The sequence below is a fragment of the Lacerta agilis genome, chromosome 15 (assembly GCF_009819535.1).
Source record: "Lacerta agilis isolate rLacAgi1 chromosome 15, rLacAgi1.pri, whole genome shotgun sequence".
In the NCBI taxonomy this organism is placed as follows: domain Eukaryota; kingdom Metazoa; phylum Chordata; class Lepidosauria; order Squamata; family Lacertidae; genus Lacerta; species Lacerta agilis.
The window spans coordinates 120,190-139,280 of NC_046326.1; the positions used below are offsets into that span (position 1 = coordinate 120,190).

General features: G+C 45.3%; 1 protein-coding gene across 2 annotated transcripts in view; it reads right to left on the reverse strand.

Moving 5' to 3' along the window:
- LOC117059649 (disintegrin and metalloproteinase domain-containing protein 32-like) overlaps nt 1–19,091 on the reverse strand; it is an 85,638-nt gene that overhangs the window by 14,472 nt on the left and 52,075 nt on the right. For both annotated transcript variants that reach the window (XM_033171317.1, XM_033171316.1), the window contains exons 14-17: nt 17,264–17,344; nt 7,588–7,705; nt 2,392–2,551; nt 1,697–1,741 (exon numbers count right to left, since the gene is read on the reverse strand). In XM_033171317.1, coding sequence (XP_033027208.1) covers nt 1,697–1,741; nt 2,392–2,551; nt 7,588–7,705; nt 17,264–17,344 — 404 coding nt within the window. The remainder of the gene's footprint in view (nt 1–1,696; nt 1,742–2,391; nt 2,552–7,587; nt 7,706–17,263; nt 17,345–19,091) is intronic.

Consider the following 19,091-nt stretch of genomic DNA (forward strand, 5'->3'; position numbering starts at 1 on the left):
AAAGGGGGCCAATACGTTCCGGCAGCCTCTCAGGTTTTTGCCGTAAAAATACTACCACAACTTACTTATGGCTCCCAGATCTGCAGTTTCAAAAATCTCGCGCCTATGGAGGCATTCCAAACCAAATTTTATCGTTCCTTATTGGGAGTCCCTCCCTGTGTATCTAACACGGCTGTCCGCCTTGAAGTCGGACAATTACCTATTGATGCGCGGGTGTGGATCATGAGGATACACTTTTGGTTAAAACTCATCTTTTTCCCGGCTGGGTTGGCACCTCTAACACTATTAGACACCTTTCATTCCAACTGGAAAGCTTCCCTCTTTGGCAAGATAAGAAGCCTGGGATTTTCCCCACAGATTCTGATAGCAGCAGGTTACGAGAGAGCCAAAAGTCAAGTGCTCCAACGCATTAGGGACACAGAGCTACAGTGTCACATGAGCAAAATGGAAAAACATACCCCAATAAGAGACTTCGGGAGAGGGTTTTCACCCGCAGATTATCTGACCAAACTACAAATACCTAAATATAGACATTCCTTCACTTTGGTCAGATTCAACGTGTTGCCCTCTGCCCTGTTACTAGGCAGGTATGAAGGCAAACCGTATGAGTCACGTGTTTGCCCATGTGGCTCCTTGGAGGTGGAAACAAACCTGCATATACTGCTGCATTGCAGTTTCTACGAGGATTTACGACAGACTTTTATTACCCCAGTTCTTCACAAGTTTAAAAATGAATCAGAATCCCAACGCTTGAAAGCCCTAGTAGAAGACAAAGTCTCTGAGATTACGATTAATGTTGCCAAATTCTGCGTTTCTGCTATTAGACGCAGGAAATATAAGCTATCCATTGACAATGCGCAGGCAAAGGCAAACGTTTAATTTTATCTAAGATCTTAATTTTGAAATGCTGTTTTTTCGTGTGTTTGTCTTGTGTGTGCTTCGACGATTTGGTCTGTGACCGTTTAATAAAAATTTGATTTGATTTGATATGGGTGTTGTGTTGTGGGGGTTCTCCTTCCTCCCCTGTGTGTGCTGTGCTAAAAGAAAAACAGCTGTGAGTTCCAGCAGTCTGGCTTGTAGGGGTGCCTGGAGACAAGCAGTAGAGGGCGGACTGCTGGCTGTGCCACTGGATCTGTGCCATTGGGTGGACACTGGTGTACACTGTGTGTCTGATGATGCAGTGGGTGTGCTAGAAGCAGGACTTCATCATCATGAGTCCATTGGCTGCATGTGGGGGCAGCCTGTGGGCATCATTGCTGGTGGAGTCCAGCAGGAATGCTGTGTCTGTGACTATTAAGCTGAGTTCTAATTTTTAGACTGTTGTATTTTCCCCTCCCAGGTGGAGTGAGACTGAATAGTAGATATGACAGTTATTTCTCTGGCAGAGCAACAGAATCACTCTCTGGCCACCCCCATACACAACCCGAGTAACCAGAGTAAAATGCTGCTCTGCCCATGTTTGTTTTCAAGTCTTAATTTACTGTGTGTTCCCTTGAGGCTCCTTGGAAGGAAAGGTTTTGCAGATAAACCCAGTCCATCCTTAAGTGGTGGGAAAAACTAGACAATTTAATCCATGTTTCACTATCACAAAGGGAGAAAATAAATTAGGGAGTGATTCTTTTCTAGATTGCAGCCAGCTCTGGAAGGAAAATTACTTTGTTTTTAATCAATATACTTTAAGTTAGTTGAAGCTTACCTTGTTTTGTCTGACATGCTATATTCATCGGATCTAGTATAAGATCTGAAATGTAATGAGAATTAAGATTATTTAACCTCAATTATATACAGATAAACATATCTCGGTTTTGTCATGGAGTTAGCTTTACTATAAAGTCTGAAAGTTAATTATTATTGTATGTACTGCGGTGGACAACCTATGGCCCTTCAGAGGTTGCTGGACTCCACCTCCCATCTTTCCTGACCACTAGCCACAATGGGTTGTTGCAGTACAACAGCACCTGGAGGGTCACAGGTTTACTATCCTTGCTTTTCTTTCTCTTGTTGTTGGACATCATCTCCCTCCAGTATGGCCAACCACACCTGGAGGGATACAGCCCTCCTGCCCTGATATATACTAACAGCAAACTCCTATCTGTGTTAATTATGCAGCTGAAATGGCACCACCAAGGCATCAGCAGGCTCAGATGAACCCAAAGGTTTGCAGAAATACAACAAAAATATTGGGGGGGGGAACCTAAGCAAGCCCCCCCCCAACAATAAAACCCCACAGCCCAATGCAAAAGTGTGTGAGAGGGGAAAGGGAATGTGGAGGCAGCCATGGCTGAAGACTGCATTCTGTTGCAGGTCCTACTTGTCCAAATTGTTGATGGACAAGAAGTTTTCAGGTGTGTACAGGGCAGGCCCTGATAAACTGTGGCCAAAGTGACTTACTCAGAATCACCTAGGGACTCGCTGTCATCCATGCAGTACTTGCTGATTCGCGCCCATTTGACAATCAGGACGGCCGACCCAACCACAATGGGTAGAAAGAGAAATATGCTCAGGAGCACCCATGTCCGCATGTTGTCTTCTATGGCTCTTTCTGTAATATCTAGATGGGGAAAAAATTCACAGCAAAGACTAAACCAGGAGAGCTGCCATATTAGACATTTTTAGCGTGGCACAGCCCAGTGCTCCAATTTTATAGAATTTTTTAAAGATTAGAAAGCAAACTCTTTCCACATTGCTAAAACAGCAACAACCAGAAAGGTTTTTTATTTTTAAATTAGCATTATTGTGGTATAAAAATGTAATATTGTAGTAACACAGTTTTACAGCACCATTCCTCTCTTTCATTTAAAAAAAAGAGAGAGCTGGAAAAGTGTTAAATTAAAAGACCGTTTAAAATATATATAAATTGGGGTTATAAAATGGCATCCTTCACAAAGGTCACAGTGAATGTGTACTGAGCTGCAGACAGAAGTTATGTCAAATCCACAGGTGTCAGCAGAACATAGCAGGTTATACACATACTGTAGAAAAATGCCCTACTACTAATGATGTAGGAAATCAGTTGCAGTTCTGCTTGCAGCTTACAGCACAAAAGCAGTAACAGGGCAGCACTAGGAATGTGTTAGCTTCTTTCTCTGCAGTGTTCTCTCTCTCTCTCTCTCTTCTGTGTCTAAGTGCTATCCTCATGTGCAGCTCCTATTCCTTTCACTGGAGTTTGGGCAATCCTGTGCTCCAGGGTTACCACAAGAAGGTATTGTTTGGATTTTTCACTCTGGCACCAATAAGTTTTGTTCTGACCCAATTAATTGTACATCAACAAGTACACCCACACTTTGTACTAGTCCACTGGGATTCAGCTGGCGTATCAGAATGCACAAGTCCATCACAGCCTGGTTTAGGGAGGTAAACTAGGGAGTAGTACTAAAACATTTGCTTTTCACTTTTGCTCTTTGAAAGAAAACTAGGAAACAGGGATGGAAAGAGGGGTTATATCTATACTGAAAATATATACCAATTTTATACTAGCTTAACTGCCACCCTTCCCCCATTTCCTGGGAATTGAAGTTTAGTTCAGGTACTAAGAATTCTGAAATATTTCACGCACATGGACTCTCATAAACACACAGCCTACAATCCTAAAGTTCCGTTGGAAGAAGGAATGACACAAAATTCAAGGGAAGAATAAAGAGGGGAATGAATGGGTTAAAACATAAATCAAACCCAGTCCCATGATTTTATTCATAGAATCAGAGTTGGAAGAGACCACAAGGGCCATCCAGTCCAACCCCCTGCCTAGCAGGAAACACCATCAAAGCATTCCTGACAGATGGCTGTCAAGCTTAAAGACCTCCAAAGAAGGAGACTCCACCACACTCCTTGGCGGCAATGAGCACCCTTTGGGTTCGGTCAGTCAGCCAGTTACAAATCCACTGAATGGTAGCATTGTGTAGCCCGCATTTTACCAGCTTCTTTACAAGAATATCATGGGGCACCTTGTCAAAGGCCTTGCTGAAATCAAGATAGGTTACATCCACAGCGTTCCCTTCTTCTACCAGGCTTTTAATCTGTCAAAAAATGAGATCAGATTGGTCTAACATGACTTATTTTTCAGAAACCCATGCTGACTTTTGGTGATCACAGCGTTCCTTTCTAGGTGCTCACAGACCGTTTGCTTAATGATCTGCTCTAGAATCTTTCCTGGTATTGACGTCAGGCTGACTGGGCGGTAATTGTTTGGGTCCTCTCTTTTCCCCTTTTTGAAAATAGGGACAACATTTGCCCTCCTCCAGTCTGCTGGGACTTCACCTGTTCGCCAGGAATTCTCAAAGATTACTGCCAGTGGTTCTGAAATCACCTCTGCCAGTTCTTTTAATACTCTTGGATGTAGTTCATCTGGCCCTGGAGACTTGAATACATCTAAACTAGCCAAGTATTCTTGTACTACCTCCTTACTTATTCTGGGCTGTGTTTCCCCTGCTGAATCATCTGCTCCATATTCTTCAGGTTGGGCACTGTTTTGTTTTTTGGAGAAGACTGAGGCAAAGAAGGCATTGAGAAGTTATGCCCTTTCTCTATCCCCTGTTCGCATTTCACTATCTTCTCCTCTAAGTGACCCCACTGTTTCCTCCTTCTTCCTTTTGCTACGGACATACCCATAAAAGCCCTTTTTGTTGCTTTTAACCTCTCTAGCATGACTGAGTTCATTCTGAGCTTTAGCTTTTCTGACTTTGTCTCTACACGTGCTGGCTATTTGTTTGAATTCCTCTCTGGTGATTTACCCCCTTTTCCATTTTTTGTACATATCCCTTTTAAATCTTAAATCAGTTAAAAGTTCTTTAGATAGCCACCCTGGCTTCTTTAGGCACCTTCCATGTTTCCGTCTCATTGGTACTGCTCGAAGTTGTGCTTTTAATATCTCCCTTTTAACAAACTCCCATCCATCATGAACCCCCTTCCCTTTTAGTATTACTGACCATGGGATCACACCCAGCGTTTCCCAAAGTTTTCTGAAGTCGGCTTTCTTAATGTCTAGAATTTGAGTCTTAGTATGCTTGGTTGCTCCTTTCCGCTGTATAATAAACTCCAGAAGAGCATGATCACTCCCACCTAATGATCCTGCCACTTCTACCCCACTAACCAGGTCGTCACTATTGGTTAGGACCAGATCTAAAATGGCTGATCCTCTTGTTGCTTCTCCCACTTTCTGGACAATGAAATTGTCTGCAAGGCCAGTGAAGAATCTGTTTGACCTTATGCTCTTGGCTGAGTTTGACATCCAACAAATATCAGGATAGTTGAAATCCCTCATTACTACTATCTCACTTCATTTTGAATGCTTAGTCATCTGTTCCAGGAAGGCATCATCTGTGTCCTCAGTTTGGCTTGGGGATCTATAGCAAACTCCCACAATGAGATCACTGTTATTTTTCTCTCCCTTAATTTTGACCCAGTTTTAAATTTTGAAGTTTTAAATCCTGGATCTCTTCACAGGTATACACATCCCTGACATATAACGCCACCCCTCCTCCTTTCCTGATTGGTCTATTTCTCTGAAATAGATTGTATCCCTCTATTAATACATTCCAATCATGAGACTCATCCCACCAGGTTTCAGTGATGCCTATTATGTCGTATTTAGTTTGCTGTACCAAGAGCTCAAGTTCATCTTGTTTATTTCCCATGCTCTGTGCATTAGTATACAGACATTGAAGACCACTGATCATTCCACCTTGTCTCTTATTTAAGGATTTTTTCTTCCTACCACCAGGTCTGCGTGCTGTTTGCTCCATTTGGTCCTTGACATTTGGATGATCATCTTCAGCACTTGATAGGCTCCTACCTTCAGGACCACTGTCTCCCTCCCCCACATAAGTCAGTTTAAAGCCCTCCTGATGAGGTTTTTGAGAGTTTTGGCGAAAACATTCCTCCCAACCTTTGTGAGGTGCAGCCCATCACTTGCCAGAAGTCCATCTTCAAAAAACTGCAGACCGTGATCTAAGAATCCAAACCGTTCCTGCTGGCACCATTTGCGAAGCCAGGTGTTCACTTCCCCTATTTTTCTCTCTCTCCCTGGGCCACGCCGTTCAACTGGGAGGACAGATGAGATGACAATTTGTGCATTTAATTGCTTCAACTTCCTGCCCAGAGCCTCATAATCACTTTTGATCTTCTGGAGGCTATGACTTGCAGTGTTATTGGTGCCCACATGGACCAAAAGGAAGGAGTATTTGTCAGTGGGTTTTATGATTCCTTGCAGCTGCTATGTTACATCTTGGATCTTGGCCCCGGGGAGACAGCACACCTCTCGAGACGTCTTGTCAGGCCCACAGATCACTGCTTCTGTACCCCTCAGTAGGGAATCCCCTATCACCACTATACGCCTCCTCATAGGCTTGGTCGGGATTCTTCCATATCCTGTCCCTTTCAAGGTCACTTGTACATTCCCAGAGGACTGACCGTGCTGCTCGTCTTCAAATGGAGAGATCTTCAAATGGAGTCTGTTCTTCGTCTTCCATGTTAAGGGAGAGCACGTCAAATCAATTGTGTAGTTCTAAACACTCAGTGATCTCTGGGCCTTCTACTTCTATGAGTCACGTTCCTCCATACATCTGGCTCCTGTGTTGGGGACCTGACCTCCTCCTCAGGGATGTTCCCTGACTCCCCCTTGGTGCAGACAGTGTGCTCTGCTGCATCCAAGAAAAGCTCCAGCTCTTTAATTTTCTGGAGTGCAGATACACGGGCCTGAAGTTGCTGGACCTTGTCTTCTAGTAGGGCAACCAACTTGCACTTGCTGCAGGTGTAGCTGCCTACATCCTTTGGCAAGAAGACAAACATTGCGCAGGAATTGCAGGTGACTGCAGTTGTTCCCTCACCCTCCATCCTGAAAAGCTTGAAGGACAAAAAAAGCCTAGGTCTCCCACAATGAACGTTTGAGACTAGCTCCCCTTTATCTAAAAGATGGGTCAAACTGCGCACGCCACTGGCCTCCAGGCACTGACTAGCTCCACCCACAGCTAGTCACCTGACTCAACAGAAGCCCCGCCCCCTCAGACCATGTGCTCAGGGAGAGCACGCAGCCATAAACAAACACACACACAAGCCTGGACAGTCACACAAATCCAAGAGGCAGAAGCCCTAGAAAACAAGCACAAGCCCTAGGAAAGAAGCACACAAACAAATAAGGAAACAAATAAGCACACACATTTAATCACACACAGCCCCAAAAGGACAAACCCGCAAAACCCACAGAGTGTCCCCCAAGCTCAGCTCACCTTGTGTTCCCTCCTCAGTTGCTGGCCTCCAGGCACTGACTATATTCTATTTATTTAGAAAAGTTGGGTCCTAATTCGAAAGTTTGGAAACGACAGTCGTACCTCGTGTTACGAACGCTGTGTGTTGTGTCCGTCACGGGTTACGAATGCGCCGAACCAGTAAGTACCGGAACGGGTTACTTCCGGATTCAGCGGTTCGCGCATGCGCAGAAGCGCAGAGCACACATGTGCAGACGTGGTGCTTCAGGTTGCGGACCTTTCAGGTTACGAATGGGGCTCGGGAACAGATCCCGTTTGTAACCAGAGGTACCACTGTACTGCAGCAGAGCTATTTGTCAGGATGGAGGGTCCTGCTTTTACTAACCAGAAGCCAACATACGAAGCCCACTGTCAATGCTTCCTCCTAGGGGGCCTCCTTTTTCCTTGCAATTTGGAGGTGCCCATCCTGGATCACAGTGGCAGTTTCTTTTGTTGTTGCAAATCTGAAGGGGGGAAGGAATAGCAAACATTTACTCCTTGCTTACGTGCTTTATCTTAAAATGAAAAATATGCTTTAAGATAACATTATTCTTATTACTTCCTGAGTAAGGCCTCAGATCTAGTCTAAAATAAAATTAAGGGTAAAGTAGTAGTAGTAGTATTTATTTATTTATTTATTTATTTAGTAGTAGTAGTACCCTGCCCATCTGACTGGTTTGCCCCAGCCACTCTGGGCTGCTTTCAGCATATACAAAAACATAATGAAGCATTATACATTAAAAACTTTCCTATACAGGGCTGCCTTCAGATGTCTTCTAAAGGTTGAATAGTTACTTATCTCCTTGACATCTGATGGGAAGGCGTTCCACAGAGAGGGCACCACTACTGAGAAGGCCCTCTACCTGGTTCCCTGTAACCTCATTTCTCGCAGGGAGGGAACCGCCAGAAGGCCTTTGGAGCTGGACCTTCAAAGGTAGCTCCACGTAAAACGCACTGCAGTAGTCCAAGCAAGAGATAACCATGGTATGTACCACTCTGGTGAGCAGGTAGACAGCTGCCCTGAAAATAGAATTAACCTGTGCCTCCATGGACAGCTGTGAGTCCAAAATGACTCCCAGACTGTGCACCTGGTTTTTCAAGGGGCACAGTTACCCCATTCAGGACTAGGAAGTCCTGCCCCCTGTCCCCCAGAAACAGTTCAAATCAAACTTTATTCACATAGCCAACAGGCCATTGCGACTAAGAATACAGATAAAACAGATAAAAATACTGGAGAAAGACCAGTCAGGTACACAAATATATAAATATACTGATAAATCATATGGAACCCCCAGGCTAAAAGGCTGTTCAAATAGTGACCTCGTTCTCAGAGAGTCAAACAATTTTCTCTGTTATCGTTTCTGTTCCTGCTAGAAATAAGGTAGACAATAAGGCCCTAATTTGGCGGCCTGAAATAGTCAATAGAGATGGTAAGATATTCTCGTTCCTCAGAGCTATATAGATAAGCCGATTGAGACAAATATAGACCTCAGGTGCATGGGCTAGTCATATATGCAGAGTTTTCTTTCAAATTGTGGCCCTTAGTCTCATTGCCCTCTCAATGAATCTGGCGACCTTCTCTGTTGTCTGGATGTTCTGGTCCGCTAACAAGTAAAACATTGCAGCCACTGATGAGCGACCTGGGACGGAAAGTAGGAGGGGAGTAATAATCTCGCTCCTCAGGTCTTTGTACAGGGGGCAGGTCAGAAGAACATATGCTGTCTCCAAGTTTCCGTCTCCACATGGGCAGAGTCGTTTCTCCCTGGGGAGTTTCTGATATTGGCCTTCGAGCACGGCAGAGGGTAGTACATCCAATCTTGCCAACGTAAAAGCACACCTATACTTTGGGATATTTAAATTATGCAGATAAGATGCCAGGGCATCGAAGTGCGAGGGGGGCAGGTGGGCAAATCATGCACAAAATTTCTTTGTTTTGGCCAAGTTGTTTGTTGCTCGATATCCATCAGGCGCTGATCAATTAAGCTTTTTGCTTTAGAGGGGCCCAACATTAGCAAATGCTGAGCATGTATGCTGCATGAGAGAAGTTTGAGTCTCACCGTTTTTAACCATGCGCTTTCGTGGGCATCCCGTATCACCTGGGGCAAGAGTCCTGTTGGATTTTGGTTTAAGCGGAGCCAATAGTTAAGAGTTATTTTCCAGATCTGTGTTTCCACAGATGGGAGACCAGCTTCAAGGCGTAGTGCTGCAGTTGGTACACATGTTGGAACGGCAAAGATTTGTCTTAAAAAATTAGATTGAACCGTTTCAAGAAGATTGCATTGGGTCCCCATCCAGATTTTGGCCCCATATGTTAGCTGTGCCAGAGGTTTTGCCTGGAAAACTTCTATGGCTGCTGGAATGTACTTGCCCCCCTTTGTATAAAAAAGCGGTACAATGTCTTGGAGCTTTGGCTTGCTTTCTCTCTGGCATATTTTTGATGTGCGACCCACGACCCCATAGACTGAAAGACGATGCCCAGGTATTTAAAGGCTTTGACTTGTTTAATTGGTTGATTGTCCATTCTCCAGCTGTGTATTTTGTGTTTTCTTGCAAAAACCACAACATTGGTTTTCTGATGGTTCACCACCAACTGTCCTCTCCTGAAGTATGCTGAAAAACAGGTGCAAGGGCTTATCCACAGAGTTATTTGACACAATAACTTGGCAAGGGGGCAGATATACATTTACCAGCAGCAGGGCGACTTTCTTTAGCTTGAGTACAACTACTATAGCTAGAGGGTTACAGCTTGGTAGAACTTTAATAGAGTGTTCTAGTTCCGTAGAGATGAGACTGACTAGGCCTCCGCTGGGCCTGCCTCCCCTTTGAGAAGGAGTGGCCGGTAGGGTGTGACTACTATAACCATTGAGCACAATGGGCTCGCAGTGCCAAGTTTCCTGGAGGAGAATGATGTCAAAATGCTTGAAGTATGATATAAGTTGCTGATTGTTTTTCTTTGCGCGGCACCCTGCAATGTTCCAGGATAGCAATTTTAGTTCCTTATTTCTCCGTAATGTACATTCGGCATTTCTACTCTGTCCAACATCCCTGTTATGTCTAAAAAACCACTCCCGTTTGCTCTGTCTTTGAAGGTCTGCTTACTGTAGAGTTGGTTTTCGTCTGGTCTTGACAGCTTATTGGTAGAATTTGCAGATAGGGGAGTAGCTAACTTGTTTGGGGACAGCTTGAGGCAGCTGATCCAGTCATTCGAAGATGACACAGCCTGATTTTGTTCTGCCTTTTCGTACACCATAGGGGGCTGTGATTGTAACTCCGTATCTATACATTTAAACGAGCCTCCCTTCGTCTTCTTATTCACTAAACACTTGGGGGATATGGGCCACAGATAAGGACCCTCTGGTGACTCAGTGTGGTTAACCTTTTTGACCAATCTACTTCTAAGCGTGTCCAGTCTATCCAAAATTTCATTTTGGGCTGGAGATTGCAATGACCAGAATCGATTTATTAGGGTGTGCTCTTCTGCAGTGAACTCTTCTGCAGTGGCAGAGTCCTCTCTGTCATTCCAGTGATGTTGGGTCTTATGGTGGGCTGTGTCTTTCTTTTCCGGATTTACCGGATTTTACGCTCCATAAGACGCACTTTTTTCTCCTGAAAAGGAAGGGAAAATCCCTGTGCGCCTTATGGAGCGAAGGCTTCGCTCCCACTGCCTCCCCCCATCCCCTGCCGCGTTCGGCGGGAGGTGGGGGGAGGCAGCGGCGATGTTGCTGGATCATGCCAGCACCTCCGTTCACCGAAAGAAGCTTCTTTCGGCGAGCGGAGCTGCTAGCACGATCCAGCAACATCTCCGCTGCCTCCCCCGACCTCCCGCCGAACGCGGCGGGGGATGGGGGAAGGCGGCGGGAAGCGATGGGGATGTTGGTGGATCGTGCCAGCAGCTCCGTTCACGGAGCTGCTAGCGCGATCCACCAACATCTCTGCTGCCTCCCCCCACCTCCCGCTGAACGCGGTGGGGGATGGGAGGAGGCAGCGGGAAGAGATGGGGATGTTGGTGGATCGTGCCTGCAGCTCCGTTCACAGAGCTGCTAGCACGATCCACCAACACCTCCACTGCCTCCCCCCACCTCCCGCCGAACGCGGCGGGGGATGGGGGAGGCGGCGGGAAGTGAAGGGGATGTTGGTGGATCGTGCCTGCAGCTCCGTTCACGGAGCTGCTAGCGCGATCCACCAACATCTCTGCTGCCTCCCCCCACCTCCCGCTGAACGCGGCGGGGGATGGGAGGAGGCAGCGGGAAGCCTGCTTTTGGGATCGGTGGGTGGCAGGGAGGTTGGTAGAGGATTTCCTCCACCACCCCACGCGCTGCCCGCCGATCCCAAAAGGATCGGTGCAAGGCACGGGGTGGTGGAGGAAACAGCGGGGATGCTGCTGCTTTCTCCACCACCCTGCGCCCCGATGCCAAAAGCAGGCTTATCCCCTGTTGCTTTAAAGGGACATGGGGAGGAGGGGAGAAACCTTATTCCCTCGTCCCCATGTCCCTTTAAGGAAGCGGGGATGAGCCGCTGTGAAGGGAGAAGGGGCTTCCCCTCCAGCGCCCCCCTCCCTGTTTTTTAGAGGAGGAAAACCAGGAAAACATTTTTTCCTGGTTTTTCCTCTTTAGAAAACAAGTGCGTCTTGTGGTCCGGAGCACCTTATGGACCGAAAAATACGGTAATGCTTCTTGTTTATATCACTCCTGCTTTTAGTGGTTGCATTCACTGTCATTTTCCTCCTCTGATCTTAATCTCGCGTCACCCTTAGGAGCAAATGGAAAAGTTATTGGAGCTCTATTTTCAAAAATTCTTGATAATTCTATTCTGTCCTTTTTGAATAGGTTTCTTGCTCTGAGGATGAATTTCAGGTTGTGGTCTGTAAATGTGATTAGAGCTCGGACCGAGTAGCCGTCTTGATATAAATATTCTATATCATCTAGATCGGCTGCTTTGACTACTCCAGGTAAAATTCTGTTTAAAATATCCAATAGATGCTTCACACGATCTCTGCCTGCGCAAGGCCCCAGCGGTTTGGGGTAGTTTACGAGTATGATCTTATGTGGGATAAGAACCAAGCCCCATCCTTTCGTTGTACGTGCAACTGGTACCTCCTGTGGTAAAGTCCCTCCGATGTTTAGAGTCCCAGGCTCTCTTCTCTCTGTGATTACAGTGGGTACTCTGGGAGGGCTCGAGGAGAGTGCATCCGTAGATGAGTTGGTGTCATTAACCAATCTCTGGGGTTTGCTAGTAAGGGACTAGATTTGGTTTTTGGTATACCAGCCTTACCAGTCTCTCTTGTACTTCATAGTTTAGTTTTCTTAGAAATAGTTGGTAGTAACTTAAAAAGTTTTTGCCATTGCTTTTTGCTGTTGTGTTGAGTTGTTTTAGAGATTTTTATATTTTTAATATTTTTACTTTTCTTTAATTTGAGATCCGGTTTTTTCCCCGATGGTTTGGTTTTCCTTGGGGACTGACTTTTGGCATCCGAAACAGAAATGTTGTTCGTTTTATGGTCTGCTGCTCTTTCTTGCTGTTTGAAATTTTCCACTAACGTCAACAAAAGCCCATTTGTTATAGCTAAGAAATTTTTGATGCTAAGTATATCCGTGCTTATTTGGTGTACTTGCACCTGCAATTGATCTTCCCACTTTTCGCTTTTATTTATAATATCATTGGGCCCGTGGCTTAAATGAATTGTTCCAGAGTCCAAGGATAATCTTTGAGGTGTGGGATCTTTTGTATCGGGTATGTTTGTCTTCGTGACATTCTCAGCTATGGCAAGTTCCTAAGCCAAGCTTGTAGAATAATTTGTGCTCTCATGGTCCATTTGTAGTTCTTTAAGTTGAATCGACCAATCCATCACACTAGAGATGGCCTCATCAAGAATAATCTCACTCTGGTCACTCTTATTCACCTCTTTATGAGTAAAATATTTAGTAATTTTGCTTTGCCTCCTTTGCGGCTCCTTTAAACTATAGGGCGGGTTTGGCGTAATGCCCAGGTCTTTACAATTCTTTCTTGTTAGGACCATGTTAGGAGTGGGGCAGTGAGGCAAAGGACGGGAGGTTCTGTAGTCAGTTGCCCGTTTTCAGAGCCCAAGTATGTCCGCTTTTATCAGGTAATTAGTGACTAGGGAAATTTGATATAGTTATCTTTTGGCTCGTTGTGAGCTCATAAGGTTTTAGGCAGGGTTGTCTATGCGGGGGGCCCAGGAGGTATCTCCTCTACATCCTTTTCAACCTGCAGGCTTGTTGGCCTGTAAAACTGCTCTTTCCCTTCTTTACCTTCTCTGTTTTTGGCTTCAGCCTTCAGCGCTCGATTTGCAAAAAAAGAGAAGAACAAACGGTCACTCACAGAAGTTGTTTCCCTCTGTGTTCATTGAAGATAGATAGATAGCTTGGTCAGGAGATAGACCGCAGGCCAGCGGAGCAGTTGAAAAACAATTGAGCAACAAAGCAATAAATTGCTAATTAGGAGAGCACTGAGCATTGAAAGCAGTGAAAGGGCGATAAGGCAGCTGGTAAGTCATTAAAACTGTAAAATTAAGATCCAGAAAGCTAAAAAGAACTACTCAAAATCTTAATTGGGGGCAGACAGAGCTGACTATGCTGCTGACTCCGTCGCCATCTTTTCTATATTGGGCTTGCCGGCCCTACACCTTCGTCACACACCCACAAATTTCCTTGGCCTTTTAAGCCCAAATCCCCCCAGAAACAGTACTTCTGTTTTGTTGGGATTCAACCTCAATCTGTTAGCTGCCATCCATCCTCCAACTGCTTCCAGACACTCACACAGGACCTTCACTGGTTCTGATTTAAATGGAAGGGATCCAAATGTTCCAAATCCTCTAGACATGCCTGGAGTTGTTGAGCAACCACCTGCTCAATTACTTTGCCTAAGAATGGATGCACTGCTAATAACAAGGCCAGTGGAAGTGATGATATTCCAGCTGAAGTACTTAACATTTTAAAAGATGATGCTTTTAAGGTGCTACACTCAATATGCCAGCAAGTTTGGAAAACTCAGCAGTGGCCAGAGGATTGGAGAAGATCAGTCTACATCCCAATCCCAAAGAAGGGCAGTGCCAAAAAATGCTCCAACTACCGCACAATTGCGCTCATTTCACACGCTTAAGGCAGGCTTAAGCAGTATGTGGCCGAGAACTCCCAGAAGTGCAAGCTGGATTTCAAAGGGGCAGAGGAACCAAAGACCAAATTGCGAACATGCACTGGATTATGGAGAAAGCTAGAGAGTTCCAGAAAAACATCTACTTCTGCTTCGTTGACTACGCAAAAGCATTTGACTGTGTCGACCACAGCAAACTATGGCAAGTTCTTAAAGAAATGGGAGTGCCGGATCACCTCATTTGCCTCCTGAGAAATCTCTATGTGGGACAAGAAGCTACAGTTAGAACTGGATATGGAACAACTGATTGGTTCAAAATTGGGAAATGCTTATTTAACTTATATGCAGAATTCATCATGCGAAAGGCTGGACTGGATGAATCCCAAGCCGGAATTAAGATTGCCAGAAGAAATATTAACAACCTCAGATATGCTGATGACACAACCTTGATGGCAGAAAGTGAGGAGGAATTAAAGAACCTTTTAATGAGGGTGAAAGAGGAGAGTGCAAAATATGGTCTGAAGCTCAACATCCAAAAAACTAAGATCATGGCCACTGGCCCCATCACCTCCTGGCAAATAGAAGGGGAAGAAATGGAGGAAGTGAGAGATTTTACTTTCTTGGGTTCCATGATCACTGCAGATGGTGACAGCAGTCACGAAATTAGAAGACGCCTGCTTCTTGGGAGAAAAGCAATGACAATCCTAGACAGCATATTAAAAAGCAGAGACATCACCTTGCCGACAAAGGTCCGTATAGTTATAGCTATGGTTTTCCCAGTAGTAATGTATGGAAGTGAGAGCTGGACCATAAAGAAGACTGATCGCTGAAGAATTGATGCTTTTGAATTATGGTGCTGGAGGAGACTCGTCAGAGTTCCATGGACTGCAAAAAGATCAAATTTATCCATCCTTAAAGAAATCAGCTCTGAGTGCTCACTGGAAGGACAGATCCTGAAGCTGAGGCTCCAATACTTTGGCCACCCCTGGAAAAGACCCTGATGTTGGGAAAGATGGAGGGCACAAGGAGAAGGGGACGACAGAGGACGAGATGGTTGAACAGTGTTCTCGAAGCTGCCAACATGAGTCTGACCAAACTGCGGGAGGCAGTGGAAGACAGAAGTGCCTGGCGTGCTCTGGTCCATGGGGTCACAAAGAGTCGGACACAACTAAACGACTAAACAACAACAAGAAGAAGAATGGAAGATTTGATGATAATTGGCCATAATGGCTGGGTCCAAAGGGAATCAGCTGAGAGGCCATCAATATGGGAACAAAACACCCCCCACCACTCTTTAGAAGTCATTTGGATCCATTAAGGGACCTTTCAAATCAGTCCCACCTCCCTGCAGAGGGGAAGGGTTACAGAGAAGTCTCTTTGCACCAGGAAGTGATCTGACTGTGGCACTTCTTTTGTTGAATTGGAACTTAGTGTCAGATCACCCACGTCCACAGTGGTAAATGCCAGATTTAAGGCATGTCCATGGTTAGTAGGGTTAGCAGACCAGAGACACACATGCAGTCCATGATTAGTAGGGTCAGCAGGGTTATTCATGCTTTCCATGAAGTCCCAAACAGTCCCTTGTAAGGTCGTGTCTGCATGGATGTTCAAATCCCCTAGGGCCACTAGACTAGGTGTCTCCAGCAGAACATCCACCATGACCTGAAGCAGCTTGGGCAGGGAATTCTTGGTGCAGTGGGGAGGTCAGTGCCCCAACAGGAATCCTGTACGGCCTCTATTGCCCAACTTCTAGAACATGCATTCAGAAAACAGAGTCTCCCTAATAGGATGGTTGGTGAAAACTAGCGACTTCCTAAAAATTGCTGCAGCAACAACCACCACCCCGCCACCCACATACTCTGGGTTGCAGTGCTTAAGAGAAACCTGGTGGACAAGCAGCAGCAATAACAGCCCCATCTGCCATGTCCCACCAAGTCTCACTAAGTCTCTGTTATGTATGCCAGATCAATTCCTCCACCCACAACCAAGTCATGGATGTGTTAGAATGTGTTAACAGAGGCCTTGATCTCACAATTAGCAGTGGAAAGCTAATGTTTTTCAGCCCATGGGCTACATTCAAGACTAGTCAACCCTCCACAGATTACATGCCAACAGTGGTTTGTGGCAAAAGCGATCATGCAAATTCTAAGTTACCACACATAAAGTACACATGCTTAGTACACGTGCAGACCAGAGACACACATGCAGGCAAGTAGCTCTATTTCTCTCTCCCGCAAACATACATGAAATCATACAATCACACCTGCAAAAGATGGGGGGGGGGAGTTTCCCTTCCCATCACTGTGCTGGGGGGAGAGAAAATTCTCCTCCCAGGCCAGCATTCTATAAGGATTAAGAAATGCTGTCTCTCCTCCCAGCTCAGCACTGTGATGCAAAGGCAGACACCTTGCAAGGGCTGGAGAAGCTCAGGAAGCAGGAAGGGGCACAGTGTGTCATCTAGTTTTCTTATCTCTATGGCTGCCCTCAAACTGTCAAGAACCCTGAGTGTCTGCGGCTGGATCTTCACATGGAGTCGAAAAATCCTAAAGTGATAAGAGTTGGCTGTACCACTTCAAGCTATGCATTGGAGATTTTTTTTTAATGTTCCCATATTAATTCCTTGCAAGCAGAAAATTAACACAGCAGTTAGAAGGATTACCTCAAATCTTCTTGCTGTGCTAGTTTTCTAACCACAAAGTGATTTTAGTAAAAAATGAAACCCCCCCAGCTGTAATTTGAAGTAGGACAGTCCACTCCACCACATCAGAACTCCACAAACTCAATCTCTTGCATATGTACAGCCAGTTTCAGGCACTCAAGAAAACACCAAATAGTTTCTGAGGGAAAACACCACCACCTCCCTTTTATAGCTGAAACACTAACATGGAAAATATAACATTCATTTTACTTACTCCATGCCCAAAGCACTTTTTTGTAGGATCACAATCATATTTCAGGACGCCATACTTTTCACATACTTGTTTGATACAAACCTTTAAAAAAGCAATAGCATTTTTCAGTTTTCAGAAGAGTTGCTGCCCTGCAACAGACCTTTTGCGTCTACCAGACCCCATCTATGAGTGCTTCCAGACAGGTGTATGCAAAATCTTTCCAGTGTATGTACAACATCATCTGCATCCAAGTGCTAGTCTGTATTTTCCCCTCCTCCATTAATCCAGATCTACCCTTTTTACAGGAAAACCACATTATTCTGGGAGGTTTGGGGGTGGGGGTAAGATGAAGCATAATGCCCAGCTTTCATCCCAGCCTCTTGTCAAGCACCTATGTCTTAAAAACCTTTTCCTCTTCCTGTCTCCTCCACCTCCTATGAAAGTCAGAGGGCAGCTAATGAAGCCTGCAGGCAGAATAAGGAGTGAGTGGCAAGTGGCTGCTAGGGGGAGTACAAGCTGGGGGGGGGGGAGATAGTGGTCACATCTCTGGCCGCTGCAACGAGCAGCTATTTTCTCACTTGCTTCCCCTTTTGCAATCAGCAGTAGTAGCAACTCTTCCTTGGCCTCAGCATGGTGCAAGAGGAAAAGGAAGAGGAAGAACTGGAGGAAGAGCACCATGGCAGTAGGGGCATGGGCATACTGAGGCAGGGGCAGGGGGGGCAGCTGCCCCCCCCAGAAGCAAGCTGTGCCCCCCCAAGCAAAAACGACCAGTCGTCTCCTGGGTCTGGCTTAAAAAGCAGCGCTGCTACCATTGCTGAATGCTTGTTCGCTGAGACTGAGCAAAGAGGGAAGTGTGCTGGAGAGGACTGGAGATTGAGATCTCCCTGATTCCCCCCCCCCCCAGCTTCCTTATCAGTCTCCAGACGTTTTCACCCACCTTAGACTGCTTGATAAGAAGCAGGCTACTCTGTGACCTATTAACGCCTAATCCCAGTTGATGGTCCTGGTCCGTAAAACTGACTCCTGCCCCTCACCCTCACCCCCACCCTCCATGGTTGTATGATCTCTGTGCTGCTGTTTTGATCCACAGCAATCTTTGGGTGAGTGACTTTACCCCCTTGTCCATTGCCTTTAAACCCCCCCCCCCTCGCCGCCTTTTTTAACCCCTAAAAAAAGTGTTTGGATGATTTTTCAAATCTAAATTAAAACTAAACAAAGTCTACCTAACTGGTAGTAAACAACACACACATGGTTTGGTGTGCTTGTGTGTTGATGTACTTTCTATTGCTGGATTGATGACTGGAGTATAAATACAGGTAGGTAGCCGTGTTGGTCTGCCATAGTCAAAACAAAATAGAATAAAAAATTCCTTCCAGTAGCACCTTAGAGACCAACTAAGTTTGTTCTTGGTATGAGGGTCTGTTGACGTCTGTTTCAGTGTATCTGAAGAAGTGTGCATGCACACAAAAGCTCATACCAAGAACAAACTTAGTTGATCTCTAAGGTGCTACCGGAAGGAATTTTCTGTTTTATTTTGTTTTGGAGTATAAATAAGCAGTGATGTTTTCCTGTGCTTTTCAAACAACTCACTTCTTTGCATTTCAGAATACATCTTGTCACTTAATGGTTAACACTTGCATGCAAGTAATTAAAGTAAATTATAAGCTATTTAGGCATAAAGTGTTAGTGCTCTGATATGCTGCTGCATGGAAGAGGTGTGAGTTGCTATGTCTCCTTGCTTTCAGATTCTTATAAAGTAGTTGAGAAGTAAAGGAATATATGAAGAGATGCCAACTTATGTCACCAACATCTGTGCATACTGCACCTGTGAAACTTATATTATGGTTCC